This window comes from Delphinus delphis, chromosome 3 (assembly GCF_949987515.2).
Source record: "Delphinus delphis chromosome 3, mDelDel1.2, whole genome shotgun sequence".
NCBI classification, from domain to species: Eukaryota; Metazoa; Chordata; class Mammalia; order Artiodactyla; family Delphinidae; genus Delphinus; species Delphinus delphis.
The window spans coordinates 50446856-50470130 of record NC_082685.1 but is presented as its reverse complement, the minus strand read 5'-3'; the positions used below and the strand labels follow the sequence as shown (position 1 = coordinate 50470130).

At 44.4% G+C, this 23275-nt stretch overlaps 1 protein-coding gene across 2 annotated transcripts in view; it reads right to left on the bottom strand.

Annotated features, from left to right (window-relative positions):
• Window positions 1–23275, bottom strand: part of PPP2R2B (protein phosphatase 2 regulatory subunit Bbeta) — a 431534-nt gene that overhangs the window by 36056 nt on the left and 372203 nt on the right. For both annotated transcript variants that reach the window (XM_060008592.1, XM_060008593.1), the window contains one exon: window positions 12807–12971. In XM_060008592.1, coding sequence (XP_059864575.1) covers window positions 12807–12971 — 165 coding nt within the window. The remainder of the gene's footprint in view (window positions 1–12806; window positions 12972–23275) is intronic.

The following is a 23275-nucleotide window of genomic DNA, read 5'->3' as shown; positions in this document are numbered from 1 at the left end:
TCCCTCCCTGGGGAAAATTTCTCCTGGGTAGCCCCTGGACTGGCGTTCTCCTGAAACTCAAATTGAGAATGCTCATCCGGTGTCTGTGACTGCTTTGCCAGTGATGGCTTGTCATGGACCGTGATGACAGGTAAGTGGCCTTGAGACGTCCCAAGCCCAGAGCAACCAGAGCCACCTATAACCTCATGGCCAACCTTTCCTGTTCTGTGTGTCTCTGGGGCTGCAGCCACATGCCTGAACCAGTTTCAGGCTCTGCTGCCTTCTTATCTAAGACCTCCTGCGGGGGAGAGGGCGGGACCTGGGACAGTGGCAAGTGCTAATGAATGACATTTGCCTCCAAAATTAATAAGCTTTCTTGTTCTTAGGAAAATCCACTCAACTGGAGTCTCCAGGATGACTAATTGACAGAACTGGTTAAATTAATCAAAAATGGAAATGAGGAAGGGGGAAGGGATTCTATTTATACTATATGGTTTGGGCCTTGCCTGTTCTGCTGCTAATTGCTGCTAAGCTTGAATGGGGTAGACGCTGGACTGGGGCAGTGGGTGGGTTTCCGTGAATTCTGCTGCTTGTAGCAGGGCTCTGGCTTTTCTCCAGGAGCAGGGGCGTGGGTGTCTGTGTGTGTTTGTAATCCTGTCATCAGGATTTTTAATAAAATTAAAAGCATTTTTAATAAAGGGCCTTGTCTTTTTAACCTAACCAAGCCCCCCCCCCCTGAAATAAACACTGTTAATTACACCCCCAATCAATACTGAATCCCGTTTGCAAGCTGTCCCAAACCTCAGAGGTTTTAAGATGCATTGCAGCTGCAGCCTCAGCTGATGCCTTTGGACATATTCTATCAGAGATCTGGGGAATGAGCTGTAGGTTTATTAAGGGATCTAGTGGCCTATGGAATCAGGACTTGGCAATTAAGTTTGTAGATGAAGGTGATGAATGAGAGAGTGGATTTCATGTTCTGTGCAAAGGGCAGAGTTAGTGCTGCCACTGGAAGCTGTTGGGCTGAGGAATCCAGCTCATGGGGATTATATAAAATGGAGTCCCGCGAAATTATCCTTGTGGATGTTAGAAAAAGATCACTCTTTCTTCTGCTGTCAAATACCCAGGAGAAGAATTCATTCTTCTCATTCTTCTCCCAGAAGCAGACAGACCCGGGTTCAAATCTTGGCTCTTTCATGTGATCTGTGGCAAGTTTCTTCACCTCTCTGTGCCTCATCTGTAAACTGGGGTTACTAAAACCAATCTTCTTCGGTTGCTATGAAACTTAATTGAGACCTAGAAGAGCTCAAAACTAATATCCACCCCCCTCCGCTATACGTACCTTTAAAGGAAAATGGAATTTCTGATTTAGATGATTAGGTTAGGCATCAAACTTTGCCCCGTTTGCATTGGAAACCAAGCTGTTTTTCTAATGACACTATTCACTAAAACGCCTAAGACTTTAAAGCCTAAAGTGCTTATACCTTTTCCCCACAACATGGAAAGGTCAGAGCATCTTCACACCAGGCCTACGACAGGCAGATTTAAGTGCACTGCAGGGTTGTGGCTGACTACCCCTGGACAGCCAGCCTGCCTTGGTTTCATCTGAAGGAGGGAATTTCTGTGGCCACATTTGGACCTGCAGATTTGCCAGTGTGGAAGGGCACCAGTCTCACCGGTAGAGCCAATGCAAGAGGACGGGTGCTGCCAGGTTGCCTGTCACCGCCGCTGAGAGGACCCATGGCTCCTCACCCTCCTGCAAGTCCCCAGCACAAGCCACACCCTCTCAATAGGATGGGACCTCTGGGGCAGGTGAGAAGTGAGGCAGGTCTGGCCAAACTATGACGGAATTAAGATGCAACTGAGGAACCTGCTCTGTGTCATCAGACACTGAGCATGGAGTTCGCATTTGTGATTGACTTCATCCAGCAAATATGCTTTGGGAACCTATGTGCCAGGCAGTCTGCTAACTGCTTTTACTTTAACTAATTAACGGCCAAAGATTTCCATGAGACTAAATCGCACGATCGCCTCTCTACTCTCATCTTTCTTGACCTTGCAGAGGCATCTGACATAACTGATCCCAGTGTCTTTCTAAATCACTCCCTTCTCTCGGCTTACATGCTCCCTCAACGCCACCCCTTGGTTTTCCTCTTACCTCCCTGGCAGCTCATCCTCAGTCTCGTGTAAAAGGCTGCCCCTTGTTCCCCCCAGCCCCACTGGCAAATGCTGACGTGCCCTTGGCCTCCATCCTGGACTCTCCACTCCTCTGCATCTACATCTTCTCTCCTAAGTGACTTCACCTTGTCCCATGGCTTTAAAGACCGTGAGATGCTCATGACTCCTAAATTTCTATCTCCAGCCCAGATCTGTCCCGACTTCCAGACTCAGGTATCCATTTGTTACCAGGCTTCTCTAACTGTGCGTATCATAGGCATCTCAATCCGGACACATCCAAAAGAGACGTGTGTTTGGTCTTTCCACACCAAACCTGTTCCTTCCTGAGTCTTTTCATCAGTATGTGTTACCACTATACCCTCGGCAGCTCAAAACCAAAGCCTAAGTTTTCTCAGAATCCTCCCTCTCTGTCACCTCTCCACTTTCAGCCTCTCAGCAAGTCCTCTTAGCCTTACTGCCTCAGTAGATTCTGTGTCTGTCCACTTATCACACCATCACTACCCACCCCAGCCCCGGTCAGAGCCACTGTCATTTCCTCCCAGACCGTGGCAAGGGCCTCCTAACTGGTCCCAGAGCTTCTTGGCCTGCCAACCCTTATAGCAAATTAAGACCATGAACAGAGTATTCACTTGCCTGCTTAGAACCGTCTACTAGCTTCCATCACACTTAGAATGAAATCCAGGCTCTCTGCCCTGGTCTGCAAGGCTCTCCATGATCTGGCCCCAGCCTGCCTCTTCGGCGTCACCCTCCACCCTGTTTCCCAGCTCACTGAGCTCCATCCACTGGCCTTTTTTCTCTTCTTTGAACACACACGCTTGTCCCTATGTCAAGGTCTTCCTACTTTGATATTATCTCTCTGTTTGGCTCCTTTTGACAATGCGGGTCTCAGTTCAAAGGCTTTCCCTCACCACCCTGGCTACTCGTTAACCCTTTTAATTTTCTTATAGCTTTTATCAGTGTCAGAAATTATCTCACTCATTTGTGTACTAGTATATATTTTCTTTCCTCCCTTCACGCTAGGATGTAAGCTCCCTGAAGGCAGGAATGAGTGGATGTTGAATAAATCTTAGTTGAGCAAGTGATTTCTGGAGTCCTCGTTAAGAGGCACAAGTCTGGATCAAACCCCAGGTGTCACTTGTTCTTTGGTGGCCGCGGAGTATCATTCCTCCTCTTAGCTAGTTTCCTCATCTGTAAAATGTGACAGATACTAGGATGCCCCCCATAGCGTTGTCAGGACCTTGGCTTACTTTCTGGGTATAGTAAACGTCACAGAAGTTCCCTGTGATGATGGCTGCTGACATGACTACATCACGACTGCTTTTCCCCCGTTCCTGCTCTTAGACACGTTTGGAAGGGAAGTAAGAGAGCATCATCTTCACGACCATAACAAACACGGAGCTCTTCTCAGTGCCTGGGCCAGGCACTGTTCTAAGGCTTCATGGTGTCTTCTCATTTAATCCTCTCATGCCCCCTAATAAGCTAAGTGCCGCTACTAGTCATATCTTATAGGGGAGCAAATTCAGACACAGAGAGGTTAAGTAACCCGGTTAAGATCACCCAGTTAGGCCGCGGACAGAGACTGATAGTGGACACCATGTTGATTTTCCTTCCCTATCTTGGCCCTTCTCTGAAGTCACTCCCTACTGTCAGTTTAGTTTGACAGAAGGGAAGAAACAAAGCAGACATGTTCTGGGCTGTGCTTACAGGCAACGCTACAGACTGAATGACTGTGTCCCCTGAAATTCGTATGCTGAAACCTAATCCCCAGTGTGATGGTATTTGGAGAAGGGGGTTTGGGGAGGTGATTAGGTCATGAGAGTGGAGCTCTCATGAATGGGATTAGTGACCTTACGAAAAAGAGACTCCAAGGCTCCCTCACATCCTGCTGCCATGCAAGGACACAGCGAGGGAAGATGGCCATCTATGGACCAAGAAGCTGGTCTTCACCACACACTGGATCTGCTGGTGTCTTATCTTGGGCTTCGCAGCTTCCAGAAATAAGTGTTTGTTGTTTAAGCCATCCAGTCTGTGGTATTTGATTATAGCAGCCCGAATGGGCTAAGACAGGAAATATCATCCTGGGCTCCCCACCCCCTGGCCCGCCCCAGTACCTAAGACAGGTGCTGTCAACGGTGTGTGTAGCGGGAATCTCCTCTTTCTACACTTGCAGTACCCAGCGGGCTCTCCTGTTATCCACCAAGCTTCTGCCAATTATAGAAGTAAAACTACAACCTTGAGAATCTGGAAAATAGGAAAGCTGCCCGAATTTTGCTGCCCTGACACCATCCCTTTCATGAAGAGCCCCAGTCTTTGTCTACACGTATTCTTCTTCACACTGCTGAATTCAGGGTGGGCTTGTAACCTTGCGTGCTGCTTTCCCATTTATCATAGGCATTTCCCCACCTGCTCCATCTTTAACTGTTCACAGGGAGTTGGCAGGTTACATCTCTAGGGACCTTCACAGGAACCTCTTTCTCTAGTCCCACTTCCATTTGAGGGTTCCAATGGCTACTTTTCTTTTTCTTAAAATTTTTTTTAAAAAAATTATTTATTTATTTTAATTGGAGTATAATTGATTTACAAGATTGTTAGTTTCAGGTGTACAGCAAAGTGATTCAGTTATATAAATATATATGTACATATACATATATATACTTTCAGATTCTTTTCCATTATAGGTTGTTATAAGATATCGTATATAGTTCCCTGTGCTATACAGTAGGTCCTTGTTGTTTATCTACTTCATATATAGTGGTATGTATCTGGTAATCCCATACTCCTAACCTGCTGCTTTCCTTTCATGCTGTAAAAACAAACTACTTATTCAAGACCCCTTCCCCTTATGAGTGGTTTTTGAATAGGAAACAGGCTTCTTAGCACCTCATCGCCTCTAAAATCAGTTTAAGTCCTCTTTGTTCAGAGAGCAAGTATGTTTCGGCACCACGGGAAAGTATCCAGGCACCGTCACCATAAAACACATGGAGATCACGGGGGAGGTGCAGAGGCTCCACGTACAGGTTTTTATTGCCCCTGTCCTCTGTCCCCCACCACGTTCAATAAGAGTCCCACACACTGTGTGCTCACGACAGGTCAGGGGCTGTACTAAGAGCTGGTCCGTGACCACTTTTCATCCTTACCACCTGGAGGAAAGGATCAGCATTGGCGCCTTGCCCAGGCTGCCTGCAACGAGCGGGCCTGGGACCCACAGCTGGAGCTGTCAGCTCCGGGGACTGTGCTCTGGATGACTTTCAGGTCTTCTATTAGAGGCTGAATTGTGTTCCCCCTCCCCAGATTCTTATGTTGAAGTACTAATCCTCGGTACCTCAGAATGTAACCATATTTGGAGGTAGGGTCTTTAAAGAGGTAATTAAATTAAAAAATGAGGTCATGAGGGTGGAGCCTAATCCAATATGATGAGTGTCTTTATAAGAAGGGCAGTTCTGAACACAGACAGGTGCAGAGAGAAGATGATGTGAAGACACAGGGAGGGGATGGTCACCAGCAAGCGAAGGAGAGAGGCCTGGAAGAGATCCTTTCTTCACAGCCTTCAGATGAAACGAACCCTATTGATACCTTGGTCTAGGACTTCTAGCCTCCAGAACAGGGAGACAGTAAGATTTTGTTTTTCTAAGCCCCCCAGTTCATGGTATTTTGTTATAGCAACTCTAGTAAATGAAAACACCTTCCTTCATCTGTCTTTTCCCACCTGCCTGCTTTTCTACCGCAGCTGTTCAGTGAAGCCCCATTTGTAGCTGGGTTGGCAATGCAGGGGTTGGTAAAGTCAAGTCCCTGTCCTTATGGAGATTACATTCTAGTCAGGGAGACAGAGGAAGAAAACAAACATCTATAGCTGAGTACTAAGAAACACATAAAGAAATAAAATAGGGTGATGCAGTAGAAATAGGGTGCAGATGGGGGGAAAAGAGAAGTCCTCTCTGAGGAGGTGATATTTTCCCAGAGACCTACAAAATGAGAGCAGTCTAAACAAGGGAGGGCCTGGTGGGAGAGCATTCCAGGGAGGGGAAGAGCCTGTGCAAAGGGCCTGAGGCACAAAGGGCTTGGTGTGTTGAAGGCACAGGAAGCAGACCAGTGTGGCCAGACTACAGGGAACTGAGAATGGGAAGGTGGACAGGGACCAGATTCCTGTGGGTCTTGGAAAGGAGTTTAGATCTAATTTCTCTCTCATTCCCTTGGTTGTCATTCATCACACCTGGCCAGTTTCTTCACTCAACTCCCGGTACTCACGCATTAAAAGGGAACAGCAAGATTCAGGCCAGACGCTGCTGCTGCCATCAACACCCTATTGTTTCAGCCATTAGAATCTCAAACTGCAGATACAACCCTTGTCATTACCGCCAGAAGCGATAGAAAAAAAACTGAGAGATGAGGAAGAGAATCATCCTTTCCAACCCCTGCTGAGTATGCAGAGCGAGGGACGTATGGAAATTAACATATGCAGCTCTGATAACACGGAACTCCTCGGCATTTTGATTAAACATTGATGGTTGTTAAAGACCCTCCTTCTCGGAGTTCATCTCCGAAAGCCAATGTTGCTTTTCATTTTGAACTCTGGTGAACTGTCTCCATTCCGTTCGCACACCCCGGCTGAACCGTGGTCGACGGAAGGCTGGTGTTGGAGGAGGATGGAGAAAATCAATATGAAATGTCAGGTGCGGGGTCAGATTGAACTTGTTTTCCCAGCTGGCGGGAGCTCGGGCCGCTGCCGCTGCAGCAGCCAAACAAAGGGAGATGCACACTGACGAAGGTCGGCACTTTGGACAAGTCAGGAAAATGAATTTCGTTCGCTTCTTAATTAGATTAGGAGGCTGGCGGCTGGCAATTCAGAGCACTGCTGGTGTCGGGATAGGGCGTGGGGAGGCAGGGGTCTGCAGGTGGCCAGCTAGCTCCCAGCCTCCCTAGGGACTGTCCCCTGGGCTCTACTTCTCAAGGGCTGTGTGGGACCAAGGCTGCAGGGAGAAGCAGCCCCCAGGGGGTTCCTGGGTGCGAGGGCTTGATGACCCTCCCCAATATTTTCCCCAGGGAACATCTTAGTCTTTAGGTAGCATCTCGGTGGACACTGCCTTGCGGTATAAGGTCCTTGTCACATCCCCTCACGACACCACAAGACTCTTTTTCGTACCACTTATTACAGTCACAATGTCATTATCTATCTGTGATTCTCTGATGAATGCGTCTTTCCTCCTTAGACAGTGTGATAGTTCATCTTATGCATCAATTTGACTGGACCATGGGGTGCCCAGATATTTCATCAGACATTATCCTGGGGGTTTAGGAGGGTATTTTTGAATGAATTTAACATTTAAATTAACAGACTGAGTAAAGCAGATTGTCCTCCCTAATGTGGGTGGGCCTCATCCAATCAGTTGAAGGCCCGAATAGAACAAAAGGCTGACCCTCCTCCCAACAAGAAGGAATTCTCCTGTGTGACTCCTTCGAGCTGGGACATGAATTTTTTTCCTGCCTTCGCGCTTGAACTGGACCATCAGATCTTCCTGGGTCAAGAGTCTGCTGGCCTTTGGACTAAAACTACCTCATTGGCTCTCCTGCAGCCCCACTGAAGATCCTGGGACTTGTCAGCCTCTGTGATTGCATGACCTTAATTGTTATGAATACTTATAACAAGTCTTTCACATTTATATATACATACACACGTGTATGTGTATGTGTGTGTGTATATATATGCATATGTGTATATATATGATATATATATATATCTCCTATTGGTGCTGTTCTTCTGAAGACCCTCACTAGTATAGACCTTGAGCTCTAAGAGGGAAGAAAGCAGATCTGGTTTTGCTCACCAGTGTGTCCCCAGAGTCTGGTACAGTACCTGACATATAGTATGTGCTCAACAAGTACTAATTAAATAAATGACTAATGGGGCTTGTGGACATGGAGTAAAGGTTGGAGGTTCAGGCCTCTTAGAGCTGCAGGTCTGGAAGCGGGGGGTACTCAGGAGGCGTAACTGTGGTAACTGCTGCTGCCGTTCACTGTCTCCTGTGTGCCTGGCAGAGGGTTAGGCTCTTATACACTTGAGGACAGTTACTCCTTGGGAACAGCCAGCCCTATGAGACGGTCTTTATTATATTATTTCTATGTTCAGAGGAGGAACTTGGGATTCAGAGGGATTCAAAACTTCATTGGGGGTCACACAGCTGCTGAGCGACAGAGCTGCGTTCTGATTCCAAAGCTTCTTCTCTAAACAATTCTAGTTCCGGAAATGCCTAAGGTCTTATCCTTTTTCCATCTTGAGTTCAGAGTTCACCAAGCCTCCCAGGCAGCTTCCTCCTCACTATCCAGCCCTCCTGTGGGTCTGTCTGACCCCAGAGCCCAGGCTGGTGTCTGCCGCTTTGGGCTGTGAACACACCGGGCTTCTCGTGCCATCTCTGGCATCCACTTTGGGTTGGTGGCCCCTCAAGCCCGGTCAGACAGCTAATGTCACCTCCCACACAGCATGTCCCAGACTGGTCCTCAACCGTTCACTCTCCTTCAGTATGGCTTCTTATTAGTCCGCAATCCACGTGCCACTTATGTCAACTCGCAGGCATAAATTTATTTATTGAATCAATATTTACTGAGCACCTGTTTGTGTGTCAGTCCTTTGTGATACAATGTGAGCGAAACAGATTCAGTTCTTGTCCTCAGAGAGTTTACAGTCTAGAGGGGAAGGATATTGAACAAGTAATATCCACGTGTGACGAACACCAATCTCTAATATCGCTTTACATCCCCACAGTTATTTTGAAAGAAAAATGTTTCTTTTTCCCTTTCCTTTCTTTCAATTTCCATAGCTACCATCTGTTTTTTTAATTATTTTTTATTGGGGTATAGTTGATTTACAATGTTGTGTTAGTTTCAGGTGGTCAGCAAAGTGAGTCTGTTATACATATATATATATATATATATATATATATCTCCACTCTTTTTAAGATTCCTTTCCCACATAGGCCATTACAGAGTATTGAGTAGAGTTCCCTGTGTTACCATTCTTACCTGGGTTATGAATTTCCATTGTATTGAGACTAAAGCAGAACCTTCTAATTCTCCTATGTTTCTTCCCACCACCACTGTGTTAATCTTCCATAAAACATAAATTCTATAGCTCTGTTCTCCAGCCAAATGATCTCCAATTGCTCTCCACATATTGGAGCTGTGCTTCTCAAACTGAGGCACATGTATGCATCCTTGGAGGTCAGCAAGGAGGACGATATAGGGGTGCACCATGTGGTATAGGAAGCCGTAGATAAATGCTGCATCTTTTGGAAATGTCAATTTTGCTTGAAATTTGGGGATGGGTAGAAATGTAATATTTCAATTAAATGGAAAGTAGTCATTTTATGGGAATAAAATACAAAATCCATGTGAAATTTTAAGATGACAAAATAAGACTTCAAAGAAAATCCACCATGGTCAGCACCTCCCCTGGAGCCTCAGGCCTCTGGCAGGCATGTGCAGTTTTGCCTTTGCTGAGAGGCCGGGCCACCCAGAGCACATCAGAGAGGCTGGATTGCCTTTTGGTGCCCTTCCTGCAGAGCAGCCAGGCTCACAGCCTGGGTCTGGGAGTGCTGTACTTGGTGGAAAAGTTTAAGAAGGACTGGTTACCATAGGAGCCAGACTCCGAGTATAGAGCAGGGACTCAATGAATGAATGAATGAATGAATGAATGGATGCAGGCATAACTTCTGATTCTGACCTTCAACGACTGACTTGATATAAACCATCATCCCTATTTGACCTCTTTTCCTCCATATTCCCCTTTTAACCCAAGCCCAACACTTCTTGCTCTTTAAAGGTTTCATGTCATCTCCTAACTTCAGGCTTTTGCCCATTCTTGTGTGTACGACCCCAAACACCCTTCTCTCTAAGGTCCTACCTAACCAATTCCTACTTTTGCTTCAACACTACCACTCAGCCTCTGCCTCCCCTGTAGGGTCTACCTCCAATGTCCCTCTCTCCCCACTTCCCCAAATATCCCAACTCCTAATCGTCTCTACCACTCATTTGGGTGTCCTGGGTACGTCTTGCCTCCCCAGCCAAACGTGAAATTCCTTGAGTGTTAGGAGATGTCTTACCCTTTCCACTGTACCCCTCAGAGTGCTTAATAGTAATGGATACATCATAGATACAAGAAGATCATGCTGAAGGATTGCCAGTGAATTTCAGTCTAGATCTGTGATTCTCAGCTGGGAGCAATTTTCACCCCAGGATACATCATAATGTCTGGAGACATTTTTGGTTGTCATAACTGGCCTTTGCTGCCTGCATCTAGTGTGTAGAGGCTGGGGATGCGGCTACACATCCTACGATGCATAGGACAGCTGCCTCCCCCAAAGAAAGGATCGGGTGCCCCCAATTCAATAGTGCATCGTTAAGAAATCCTTGCGTACGTTATTGAATCTTCCTAACCTCTTTTCTTGACTCTTTGTTCTCCCAGACAGAACCCAACCTCCATCCTTCTGCCTTCAGTCTAAGCAACTTCTCCAAAAAATAATTCCAATCAGTCCCCTGGTTACTCTAGGGGCTGTTCACTGACTTTGAGAGAAAATTCAAGTCCATTATCATGGCCATTATGACCAGTCTCCTACCTTCCCCCTGAACTTCAACTCTTCCCTCTCCAAGTCATTCCCTATATGCCAGCCATATCAGTCACCCTGCAGTTCCAAAAGTGTTATGACCTTTCATGCCTCAGCACCTTTGCACGTGCCGATCCTTCTGCCTTGAACATTTCCCCCTTTTTGGCTTATAAGTAAGTACTGCTCAAAGATCAATACCAGCACAGACACCAGCAAACATCGATAAAGCATCTATCATGGGCCAGGTACTATTTCAGGTGCTAGGGAAACAGCAGTGAACAAAACAAAGTAAGCCCACACCCTCAAGGAGCCAACAGTATAGATCGGTACTCTTCAAGAGAACCTTCTGCAATGAAGGAAATCTTAAATCACCACTGTCCAATATGGTAGCTACTAGCTACACAATGGCGATTGAGTACTGGAAATGTGGATCATCTGAATTGAAATCTCCTGGAAGCCTAAAACACACTTAGTATGAAACAACTCATTAACAATTCTTAATAGTTATCTCATCTAATCCCCATGACACACCCATGAGGTGGATGTTATTATCTTACCCATTTTACATATGAGAAAACTGAGGCTCAGAAAGGTAAAGGAAAGTTGGACAAAGTCAGGCGGCTAATAAGGGGTGAAGACTGCCTTTGACCTGGGTCTGTATGACTCTGGAATCCACACAGTCTACATCCCACTACACTAGACATACCAGCTCTCCTGTGCAATACTCCTCACGGCGAATGAGCAAACAGATATGATCAAAATGACCCAGATATTCACACCTCTCCTAGCCGTACACCTACACAGAGAGTCATCACATCGCTCAGGTCCCATAGGAATTAAAATCGAAAGCTGAGGCTGTGGGAGAGAAAGGTCTTCACTCCCGGCTGTCCAGGCTGTAGTGGCAGAGCGGCGCCCGGCAGAAGGTGCTGGCCAGACAAACAGCTCTCATGGCTCCTCTAGGCACCTTTACTCTGGGGAGTTCTGTCTTCTAGAAAACCTCCCTGCTAGCTCCGGGCCCCTTCTGGCTACCACAGCTGACTCTTGCTTCACCCGCTTACATCGGTCTTAGCCTTTGGTCCCCCAAGCACTCAGCCCCCACTAGTTCGGAGCTGCTTTGCTCAGTCAACGCCCTGAAAACTCCAGCGTCATCCCAGGGCCTGTCAGCCTGGTGGACTTTATCCCATCCCTTCTCTCTGAAGCCCTTCCCTGGTGCCCACTAGAATCACTGGGCCTTCTAGGGCGCTGGTTCCCAAAGCCTCACTCTCTCCAAGAAGCCACTAACCCTTTCCCCCAGCTGCTATTTTTTTTTAAAGTTGAGGTCTAATTGACATATAACATTATATTAGTTTTAGGTGAATAGCATAATGATTTGATACATGTATATATTGCAAAATAATCACCACAACGAGTTTAGTTAACATCCATCACCATGCATAGTGACAATTTTTTTTTTTATGATGAGAACTTTTAAGACCTATTCTCTTAAGAACTTTCAAATACACAATACAGTGCTAACTTAGTGTCCCCAGCTGCTATTCTTGATTCCTGTATATTCTCAGCCTTCCACACTGTCCGGCAAGTCCAGTTAACTCTACTGCCAAGATCTGTCCAGAACCCGTCCACTCCTCTCCATTTTCACACCCTGCCCTTGTCCAGGTCACCCGCATCTCCTGCCTGGATATCGCAACCATCCCCTAACTGGTCCCCCCCACTTCTACTCTGCAGGTTCATTCTCCCCAAAGCAGCAAGAGGAATCTTAAAACATAATTCAGATCATGTCACAATGTTACATGACAGGGCTCATGTCTTGTTCATCTCTGTATTCCACAGCCGGAAGCCAATGTTTGTGGGATTGGACGTGAGGTTTCCTCTTTGTCAAAATACCAAACATGGAACTGACTCCCGGGTCAGGCCAACATGTGTAGTTTCTTTACTCCCAGTGTGTCTGAGGTGGCAAAGGAGATCAAATCCCTCCAGGCCCTCCCCCTTCTCCTCCCACATGTCAGGGGCCAGTGGAGCATCCCTGCCACGAGCCCTGGGCGGCTGGCTACTCACATTTGGTGTGCCTGTCACACAGGGCCGACGCCCGCATGTCACACAGCCGGATTGTCCCTTTGCTGCTGCTGTACACGAAGGTGTTGCAGTGATGGGGGTGGAACTCGGCCGCTGTGATCACCTCTGTGAGCTCCTCCATGTTGGCTGGCTTGATGTCGACGATATCTGGCACAGACGAGTCAAGGAGGGGACCAGGAGAACGGGGAGCCTTGTGGGTAACTGTAGCATCACCGCCTTATTTTACCGTACCGTGTTAGCAATGAGCACACACGGGGGATCCTCATCATAACTCTGTGAGCAAATAGGCAGGTATTAGTGGTCCCGGGCAGATGAGGCCCAGGGTTACCCAGTGGCCATAGGTAGCACTAGAACTCAGGTCTCCCTGGCTCCTTATCAGGATTTCATCCCTCATAACATGTAGATGCCCCATCACATCAAAGTTACCTGCTCATGCAATCATGCTAAAATGTATCAAGCGGCAAAGGTTTTCATTTCTCATTTTACAACAGTGGTTAAGAAACCAGCCCCATGCCAACTAAATGATCCAATATATTCCAACTAAATAATCCAATATATTCCAACTAAATAATCCAACATATCTGAATCTTTATCTGAACTCCTGGGCTGATACATGATATCTAGGACAGACTGCAAATCCTCTTCCATGAAATCCCTTCGATGTTTTAAAATGATATGTTTTTAAATAATATGTCGATAATAATAATAATAGCCGCTACCATTTATTGAGCACTGACTGTAGGTCAGTCACTGTGCAAAAGCATATCATGTACTTTATTTCATTTAATCCTTATAACAGCTCTATAATCAGCACTTTCTTACCCCCATTATTTCAAGGGGGGAAACGGAGGCTCAGCGTGTGTAAGTAACTTGCCCCAAGTCACATGGCTAAAGAGTGGCAGTACTAGGATTTTATCCCAGGTGCAAGATTTGTACTCTTTAGCAATTATGCAAAATTTCTCTTATTGAAGATATACAGGACCTCAAGTCTCTGTAAGCTGTGATTCGCTTTAGAGTTTATGTGGGAGTTTAAGCATTCAAACGAAGCCATCCAATTGTACAGCATGACAGTTTGAGCCTCCAATGGAATATACCGTTAGTTTTATCATCGGGTTTTTTCCTCCTCAGTATTTTCCTTTCTGATCAAGAATTATTATACCTCTATTTTTAAAGACCACATCCTTGTGTATTGAAATGAAACATTTGGCCTTTCATCTATGACGGTGACCCAGTGGAAACAAACGTCTTCAGTGGGAGTGAGTTTGGGCTGATCCCTTCCCACCTCTACTGAGAGCTCGGGAGACCTGGGTCCAGGTACGGTGGTACCTGGCTGGGGCTGAGGTGCTGTCCAAGGACCCAGCAGCTTCCTGCAAAGGACAGGCCTTGTGATGTGGATGTTGTGAACCAAAATGATTCTCACTTTTGAGTCACATTTGTGATTTCGCCCCACCTGTATGTCACTAGGTAGCATTTTTTAACTTAACATTTTTTCTCCACATCAACTTAAATCGACTCACTTTTTTCTTTACTTAGCCTTGTCTAAGCAGTAATCCAATATTCATAAAATCATGGGTTTGATGAGCTAGTTACATTTTAAATAATATTCCGTACCTAAGATAAATGCTTTTAACCATTAAAATGAACATATTGATGTCTGTGCCAGGAGATTATATATCACATTTTGGAAAACACTGCATTGAATCAACAAGCAGTAACTTGATACAGATAATGCTATTAGACTGGGTTGGATAAAAGTCTCCTATGCTTTTCATGAAGTTGGGAACATAATCTCCTCCTTAGAATTTAGATGAGGTACGAGTAATTCTACTGCTATTTTTAGTCACGTTAGCGCTAACAAAGTAGTCATCTATTATCAAACATCACCCATGCTCCGGCATATCATCTGGTGCAATAATGGCTTTATATTTGGTTGTGCCTCTTTCCCTTTCAATTACCTCTTATAAATCCTGTTGGGTTTTTTTCCTAAAATTAGCTTGAGACAACTAACATTTCATCTTACTACAATTTCCCTCACAAATCCAGATGCAAATATTTCTTGGGTCTCCAGAGCATGTGGGTTCCTTTGATTCACAAAATACTACCTTTCAACTCAACTGCTACCAGAGTTATAAATATTATTGCAGTTAGCATCACTTGCTGGGGAGCAGGGGCCAGTGCCCCCCAGAAGGAGGCCCCAAGCTGCAGCTCTGATGTTCTCCCCAGTCCCCTGACCCCTGCCCTGGGCTTTGTGGCCACGATACAGGGTGGGGTTAAGCAGAGGTTAGCGTTCAGCTGTTGTCAGATTTTATCACCCTCCAGAAAGAGCCTCCATGCCCTACTGTGCCAGTGAGCATGTTTCTCTTTTCTCAAAATAGGGCAAGAAAATCTGGTGTCAGCTTTCTCAACCTCTACCAGTATAGCTCTAAAAACAAGCTTAACTGGAAGGGATCTTGGCTGTGTGGTAGCGGGAGGTGCCACATCTACGGTTATTTTTTTCTCACCTAAAAATAAAGCCCACAAGTTAGAATGTGTGAAAATGAAGGGCTTAAACATACGTATGAAACCAGGAACATCCTCCACCATCAAGAACTGCATCAGAACTGAGTCTGCTTAGGGCTGCTGCCTCTGGACCCTTCCTCCTTCCTTCCCTCCCATCCATCCTGGACCTCTAAGCCTGCCCACCATCCCTCATCCCCAAGCATCTTCCTTTTGACTAGAGGGCTTCTCTGGGTCTGACTCTATGGGGTTCAGGGGAGAAACCATGACTCCAATCCTCTTTTTAGTAACTGTAGTGATAAGGACAACTAGGAAGGTAATAATAAGCAGTAGTTAATGTTTATCACGTGCCATGCATTGTCTCATTTGACCTTCATCTCACCCTTATGATGTTAATATTATTAATAGGCCTATGTTCTTGACTGATGTTAAGTTACTCAAGGTCATATGACCATAGAGGGTGGAGCTGGGATTTGAACCCGAGTTTGTCCAACTCTAGAGCCTGGGTTCTTGACCACACTCCACTCTCCTCCCCTGATGAATGGCCGTCACAGAGCCAGCCTTTCCGAGTGATGTAATTCTGGCCCTCTGGAAACTCCCCTGGCTAATCCAACAGGGATTCTGCTTTGAACCTGTGCTCTCTCAATTCACCGACCACTCTGGGGGCTACATTTTTCAGAACCAGAATTTGGACACAGCACCGGACCTAGGATTTTTGTGTTCCCTGATGTGATGAATGTTTTTTTTTTTTTTTTTGGAACCGTAAGTTGAGACAGAAACGTGAGAAGGGATTTCTTGAATTGTTAACTGCAGAGGATTTTCTGAGTTCTAAAAACATTTGGGAGAAGGAGTCTAGTTTCCAAAAATGCAATGGCTTATGGCGATGACAAGAGAGCGTATTTCACATCTGCGTCACCTAGAAACCCAGCCTTTTCCCTTAAACTGTTCTAAAGGGAGATACACGCCTCCAGCATACGTGGTTGTGCCCTTCATGTTGGGAGCGAAGGAGAAAGGAGGGGAGCAGTGCGGGGCTCTCTGTATTATCTTGGAAATGGAATGATGCATGTTGACAGTCAATTTTCTCTCTCCTATCTTTTAGAGCTCTCTATCCAAATTATTCCCCTGTTGTCCCAAAGAACTAAACGGCAAAAGCAAAACAGAGCACTGGATTCATGGCTAATATACAAGGCAGAAAGCCAACAGATTGCTATTAAATTAACCCTGGGGCTTGACAGATCTGTTCATCCTGACCCCAACCGCTTACGGCATTCCTTATTAATGCGGAGCCCAGGCAAATTACCTCTGCTAACAAAAGGGGTTAATCTGCCTCTCTGCTGGGACTCTGGAAGCAGTGCTGAAGACGGGAGGGGGCACAGCCAGTTTGGCAGCTGAGCTCCATGCTTGGAAGGCCGAAGGCGGGAAGGTGAGGGCACTGCTGTGCCAGGCAATGACCTAAGGCATCATTTAAAATAATAATTGAAGACACTGGGAGGTCACCCCTTAAGGGATGAGCTTCAAACAAATAAGAAGCCAGAGCCATAAATTACATCAGCAGTGGGGTGAGGGAATGAAGGGGATTATGGCAGGATGCTAAAGGGTAGCATAGGGACCATTCAAAAGTCATTTCCTTAAACCCAAATTTGGAAAAGCTTTTTATAAAAAAATGTCTGTTGCGATATTATAAAAGAAAAAAATGGACAACAGCCTAAATATACAGAAATAGGGAAACGATTAAGTAAATTCTGATCGATCTCATTTAACTGTGTATGCAATGAGATGCCAAGTCTGTTAAAAAACTTGTAATGAAAAATTCCATCTTTAGTGTGATCATAATGTCATTTAGAACTTACACTCTGAAACTGATGACCTAGGAGGCAAAAGTACCAAATGTTAGTGAGAATTCCAATGGGCTGGGTCTATGAATAGTTTTCTTTTCAATGATGAGTTTTCGTTTCCACATTTTCTTTTGATGAAGTTGTAGTATTTTAAGATGGAAAAAGACAAGATATTTTCTCTGCTTATTATATACGTGTATAATTTTAGGTGAGGTAAGTTAGATACAAAATATATACAGTCTGATCATAGCCATGTGAAAAAAATGAGAGAGAGAACAGAATGGAAGGAAACATAGTTATATCTTACAGGGGGATTAGATTCTAAGGCTGGCATTAAGTTATCCTTCGGTAACCCTAGCTTGGGTCCATTCATTCATTTGTTCCTTCATGTATTTCATAAACATTCACAAAGAATCTGCCAGGGTTTTTCTAGGTACAGGGGATACAGCAGTGACCACAGCAGACCAAAAATCCCCCTGATCTGTGGCGCCTATGTTCTAGTAGGGGACATGGTCACTAAACAAGATAAATAAATAGAATATACAGTATATTAGGTAGTAATAACTGCTAAAGAGACAAATAAAGCAGAGAAGTGAGAAAGAAAGTGTGTATGTGTGAGAGGGTGGGATGTGTATGTGCACACGTGTGTGTGTATGTGTGTGTGTGTGTGTGTGTGTGTGTGTGTGGCCCTAGACTGAAGAGGAGAAAGCTTCCTGGATAAATCAAGAATTACAAAAATTTTCCCTTTTCTTTTATTTCCTTATTAACTTATTTTTCTGAGCCCTTATTGTTGAGTTAGCTAGCATTAAGTTAAAATTGCGATGAAAATTCGTTGTATATACACAAAATTAGGTGGTAAGATTGTAGGTCATTTTATAGTCTCTATAATGAATACAGATTATTAAACCAAGAAAACAAACAGTTAAAAAAAAGTAGTTTCCTTGGCTTAGAACCATCTCCAAGAGAGTTGAGAGACCAGGAACCTCATCTCTGGGTAAAACTGAAGATAATACTGTGATAAATACTGTCATTGTAACAAAATGGGGTCAAAAGATTGGGATTCCGTTTTGATTCCAACTCTGGCTCGGAGAACATGAAAGTCATTTTCTCTCTCTGGGTTTCAGTTTCTTTGCCTTTGGATGGGTATCGTTCTGTTAACTCTGTCCGTCTCTGAGAAATTTTGATGATCAAATAAGATAATGGAGAAAAGGCTATTCATTAAAGGGCTTTACAGTGGACTGAATAATCCCAACTTTCAAAGGAAACATGCATTTTTTCAAAGGTAGCTTTTATATGCATTAGGTTTGTGGGCTTTTGAAGGTGTCCTCATATGCTTCTGTCTTTATCACTGCTAATTTTGCTGATACTGACAAGGTGTTTTTCCCCCCCTTTCTTTTTATCTAAGCCAACCAATGACAGCAGAGTCCAGCAGGAAGCCTGTCTGCAGGCCGAGCTGGAGAGTGGAATCTAAGTTTACCTGGGTAAGATACCCATGTGCAAAAGCAGTTGAAGCTTTTCAGATAGCACTTAAAGTCTGCCAATACTGAAGGTGGAGAATAGCCTTATCATGGCCTTGCAAACTGAGCATATTAGAGTTGGATTCCGTTTTAGGGCACATGAGTTTCTTTGAAGTCTTTCTTTCCTTTCCAAAGTCTCAATTTAATCTTTGGATATAAAGTAGTGATTACAAAGCATCCAGATCTTGTCAGCTGAATGGACATGTCGCTTGATGATAACACACTGGAAATCTCCAAAGAGGACTCCAAGGATATTCCTCTCTTAGGAGCTTAAAAAAAGCCAGTGTGCAAATATTCATGGAGGGTTTTGCCAATCGCTAGACTCAATATGAGAGGACTGACAAAGAGACACACGGTGCCCTATTAGGTACTGATTTTACGTATGTGTTGAGCTCAAAAGACACTGGGATAAGATGTCCTCTATGACTGGGGGTGGGGTGGGGTATGTGAAGGTCCCATAACCACAGACTCTTTCCTATTCACGTGACACAGAGCTTGACATTTCTTCATTAGAAAATACTCAATACTTCATTCAAAGGCCAACCCAAGTGTTCCTTTCTGTATGAAGTGTTCCTTTCTGTATGAAGTGTTCTAGCCCTTCTTTCATGATTCTTTCTACCTGTGTATCCACACCACCTTGAACGCACCTCTATGAATACACTTAACGTGTATTATTATTTGCGTAATTTAAGATAGTGTGATAGAGTACATTTTACTGGAGTATAGAGTGAGACAGATCTAGATTTTAATCCCCAATCCTGTGACCAGTTACCTAATCTCAAATGCCTTTGAACTTGTTAATTTATCAACAAAGAGAGGAAGAAAACTACAGGAGATGATGTAATATACCTGCTACTTAATAGAGGCTCCCCAAAACTGTTAGTCTCATCTTCCTTAGTATGGTTACATGTCTGTCTCCCTCTGTCCACATACTCACTTTGGTAGCTTTGTGATATGTTAACTTGCTTAGGCTAAACATTTCTAAAATGCTTCTGGTTGTGGTAGGCTAACAAGGTTTATTCTCTCAGGTGAGTTGAAGGACAAAAGAGAGAAAGCAGCCGCTTTGCACATATGCACAAGTTTTCCCAGTTATTCAGTCAAACAGTAATCTAGGTGTTGCTGTGAGGGATTGTGCAGACATGGTTAAAGGCCCTAACCAGTTGCTTTAATTTAATCATAAGGGAGATTATCCTGGGTGGGCCTGAACTGATCCGTTGGAAGGCATTTAAACAAAGGCTTAGGTCTTCCTTGAGAGAGAGACTCCAAATGGTTGCTGAGACTACAGTTTCTCTCCCTTCTCTCTCAATCTTCCTTCCTGATGGCCATGTGTGGATGTGGCCTGTGATGCTCATGCCTGTGGTGTTCCGGCTTGCTTATGATTTTTCTGTGCCTGACTGCTGGCCTTACAGACTTTGGATTTGCTTGGCCAGTCACACAATTACAAGGCTAATTCATGGTAATATGTCAATCTGTCTCTCTCTTTCTCTCTCTCACTCTCTCTCCACACACACACACACACACACACACACACACACACACACCCTCTCCTACTGGTTTTGCTTCTCTGGTTGAACTCACCTTCCCTCCAGATTACATGGACCATGACATGAGGGATGGAATTTTATTCATCTTGGCATCTCCAGTGCACATAGTAAGTGCTCAATAAATGTTTATGGGTTCTTATTAGTTATCTACAGGGAACTCTACTCAGTACTCTGTAATGACCTATACGGGAATCTAAAAAAGAGTGGATGTATGTATATGTATAACTGATTCACTTTGCTGTACAGCAGAAACTAACACAACATTGTAAATCAACTGTACTCCAATAAAAAATTAATTAAAAAAATTAAATAAAAAATGTTTCTGGGTTTTACTTTACTTCATTCTTATGACTTAGCAGCCTTCTTTAGGGAAGTTTTTTTTTTTTTTAAGATGCAGAAAACTCACAGTAGGTCAATAGGCCAAGATGCCAGGCCTGTATAGTGTGGCTCATTTAGCCTGTGGTTTTCTTAGGAGAGAATGGGATCCAAGCAACAAGGTAAGAAGAACAGGGGGCTGGGGTTATGCCCCAAATAATAAAAGCTACTATTTATAGAGCCTTCTCTTTGTGCAGGCACTTGGCTAAATACCTTACAAGACAACCTCATTTAAACCGCACAGCAACCTCCTAAGATAGGTGGTATTATTATCCCCATTAACCGATGAGGAGATTGAGGGCCAGAGAAATGTTAAGCAACTTGTCAAGGTCACACAGGTTTTAGGAGATGGAGCTGGGTTCAAATCCAGTGAATCTGACTCCAGAGTCTGCCTTCCCAACTACTCAGTGATACCGCCCCAAGGACATTCAAGAAGTCCGAAAGAAGTCTGCAGAGTTGCATTCTTGCCCTTTCCCCTGATAACATGAGGCTCAAAGGGCTTGCTCTGTGGGAGGAGAAATCCGCAGACCCCAAAAGCCCTAGGTCTGGTGTCAGATACAGCAACCACACAAGCAAGGCAACCCAGCAAAGGCTGCATTTAATATGGCAAAGAGGGGGCTGCCCTGGCACGCACAGGCCAATGTGCTGGACGTGTCACTGGAAGGAATGTTCTCCTATGACACTAAATGCCAGACTAAGATTGATATGTACAATTGATATGTACAGTTGTGGATGAAAGCCACAGCAGCAACAAGGGAGAGAAATCTGTACGAGCCCCACAGCGCCCCTCAAAGCTTGCCCGGCAGAATCCTATTGGATCAAAAGGAAGACTGCTGTCCCTAGTACTAAGGAGTGACAGAGCTAGAAGCCAGGAGTTCTGGTTATGGTTCCCTGATAGGGAATCAAATCCAAAAGGGCCTCAGCTCAGTTGACAAGCGAAGCTGATGCAGAGGGCTGACAAAGACCAAGTCAGAGATCAAGTACCCCTGGAATCCAGTTGTTTTCTCCCAGAGAAACCCTCTGTCTCATGCCTAGAGACTGGATTTATGCAAGGTGTGTCTTGTGCTATCTTTCTAGCTTGCTCACACCATGCTTTACTCCACCCTCGGGCCTTCTTGAGTTCCTCCAACATACCATGCTCCCTCCTGCCACAGGACCTTTGTACATGGTGGACTGATCTTTTCTCACTTCTTTGCCAAGTTAGCTCATACTCTTCCTCTTACAAATCTCAACTTAACAATCAGTCCTCAGGAAAGCCTTCTTTTATTCCCTAGTCTACATCAGGTTTTTAAAAATGCATTCACAAAACCATATTCCCTTTCTCCACAGGACTTATTTCCGTTTGTAATAATACACTCATTAGTGTGATTATTTGGTGAATGCCATTCTGAAAGCAGAAAATTTGTTTCTTTTCACTCTTATATCCCCATGGCTTATCGCAGTGCCCGGCACAAACTAGGTGATCAGTATATAGTTATTGAGGACTGTATATTTACTTTTTACTTGATGTGGTAGGTCCCATATTGGACTAGGTAGGAGCCCAGGTCAACTCATTCTTAGTTCTGAGAACAGAGTTCAAAGGATCCTAGGTATACCATAGTTTTCATAATTAAGAATCATCCTTTTATAGCAATTTTCTTTCATTGAAAAGTTGGGGCTGCCTCTTGCCCTAGAAAATCACTAATCTAGAAATGATTTATTATTGTCCTGATGTAGTTAACCGATTAAGGCCAAAGTTTGACCACTTTTAGCCAGAACCTGTTACACAAAACAGGGACAGACTGGCTACAGATGGAAGGAAGAGGATTCAAGACCAGGTGCCATAAGGCTAGGAACGCTTCCCTCTGATATGGTGCTAAATACAAGGGCTGGACCTCAGAGACCCTGCGGCTATCTGGTAACTAGGGTATAATGAGTAACATCTTGCAAAGAACATCAAACTGCAGAACCAAAGGAGGTGTCTAGACTTGAGAAGATGACGCAGATAATGAATTCAGCACAACAGAATCCACCCTTCTAACACTCAACTTTTCTAGTTTCCTTTTGTGGTGGTCCCTGTTTACTGATCATTTACTTAGCGAGGTACTGCCCTAAGCATATATGTATGTGTATATATATGTATATACATATGCACATATATACACACGTGTGTGTGTGTATGTGTGTGTGTGTGTGTGTGTGTGTGTGTGTATAAACACCTTTTTAAAAAATTCTAACAATCCTCTTTTTCAGAGCTCCTCTCTACAGATCATGAAGTAGAAGCTTGGCTAAGTTAAAAGACATGTTAAAGCTTACACAGCCAGCAAGTAGTAGAGCTGGCTGAGAATTTTAAGCTTGTTGGACTCCAAAGAATCTGTTCTCAACCATAAAGCCAATGTCACACCAAATGCTAGTCACTAGAAGTTATGACTTTTTTAAAAACCACATTGCAAGACCACTTGCCTTAATATTTACTAATACTTTTCTTTACCTATATGCACTTTGAAATTTAAATGGATGTTTCAGTATCTGTAATATCATAGGATTGATATGATAGTTGTATTTTATAATATTCATTATCACAAATACATAATTATGAAAACAAAAAACGTCCATGTAGTATTTAGAAGAACCTCGCCTCCCACCTCAGGGATGCTCATACCATACTTTGGGAACCCCACATTTTTCTATACTGAACCATGTTT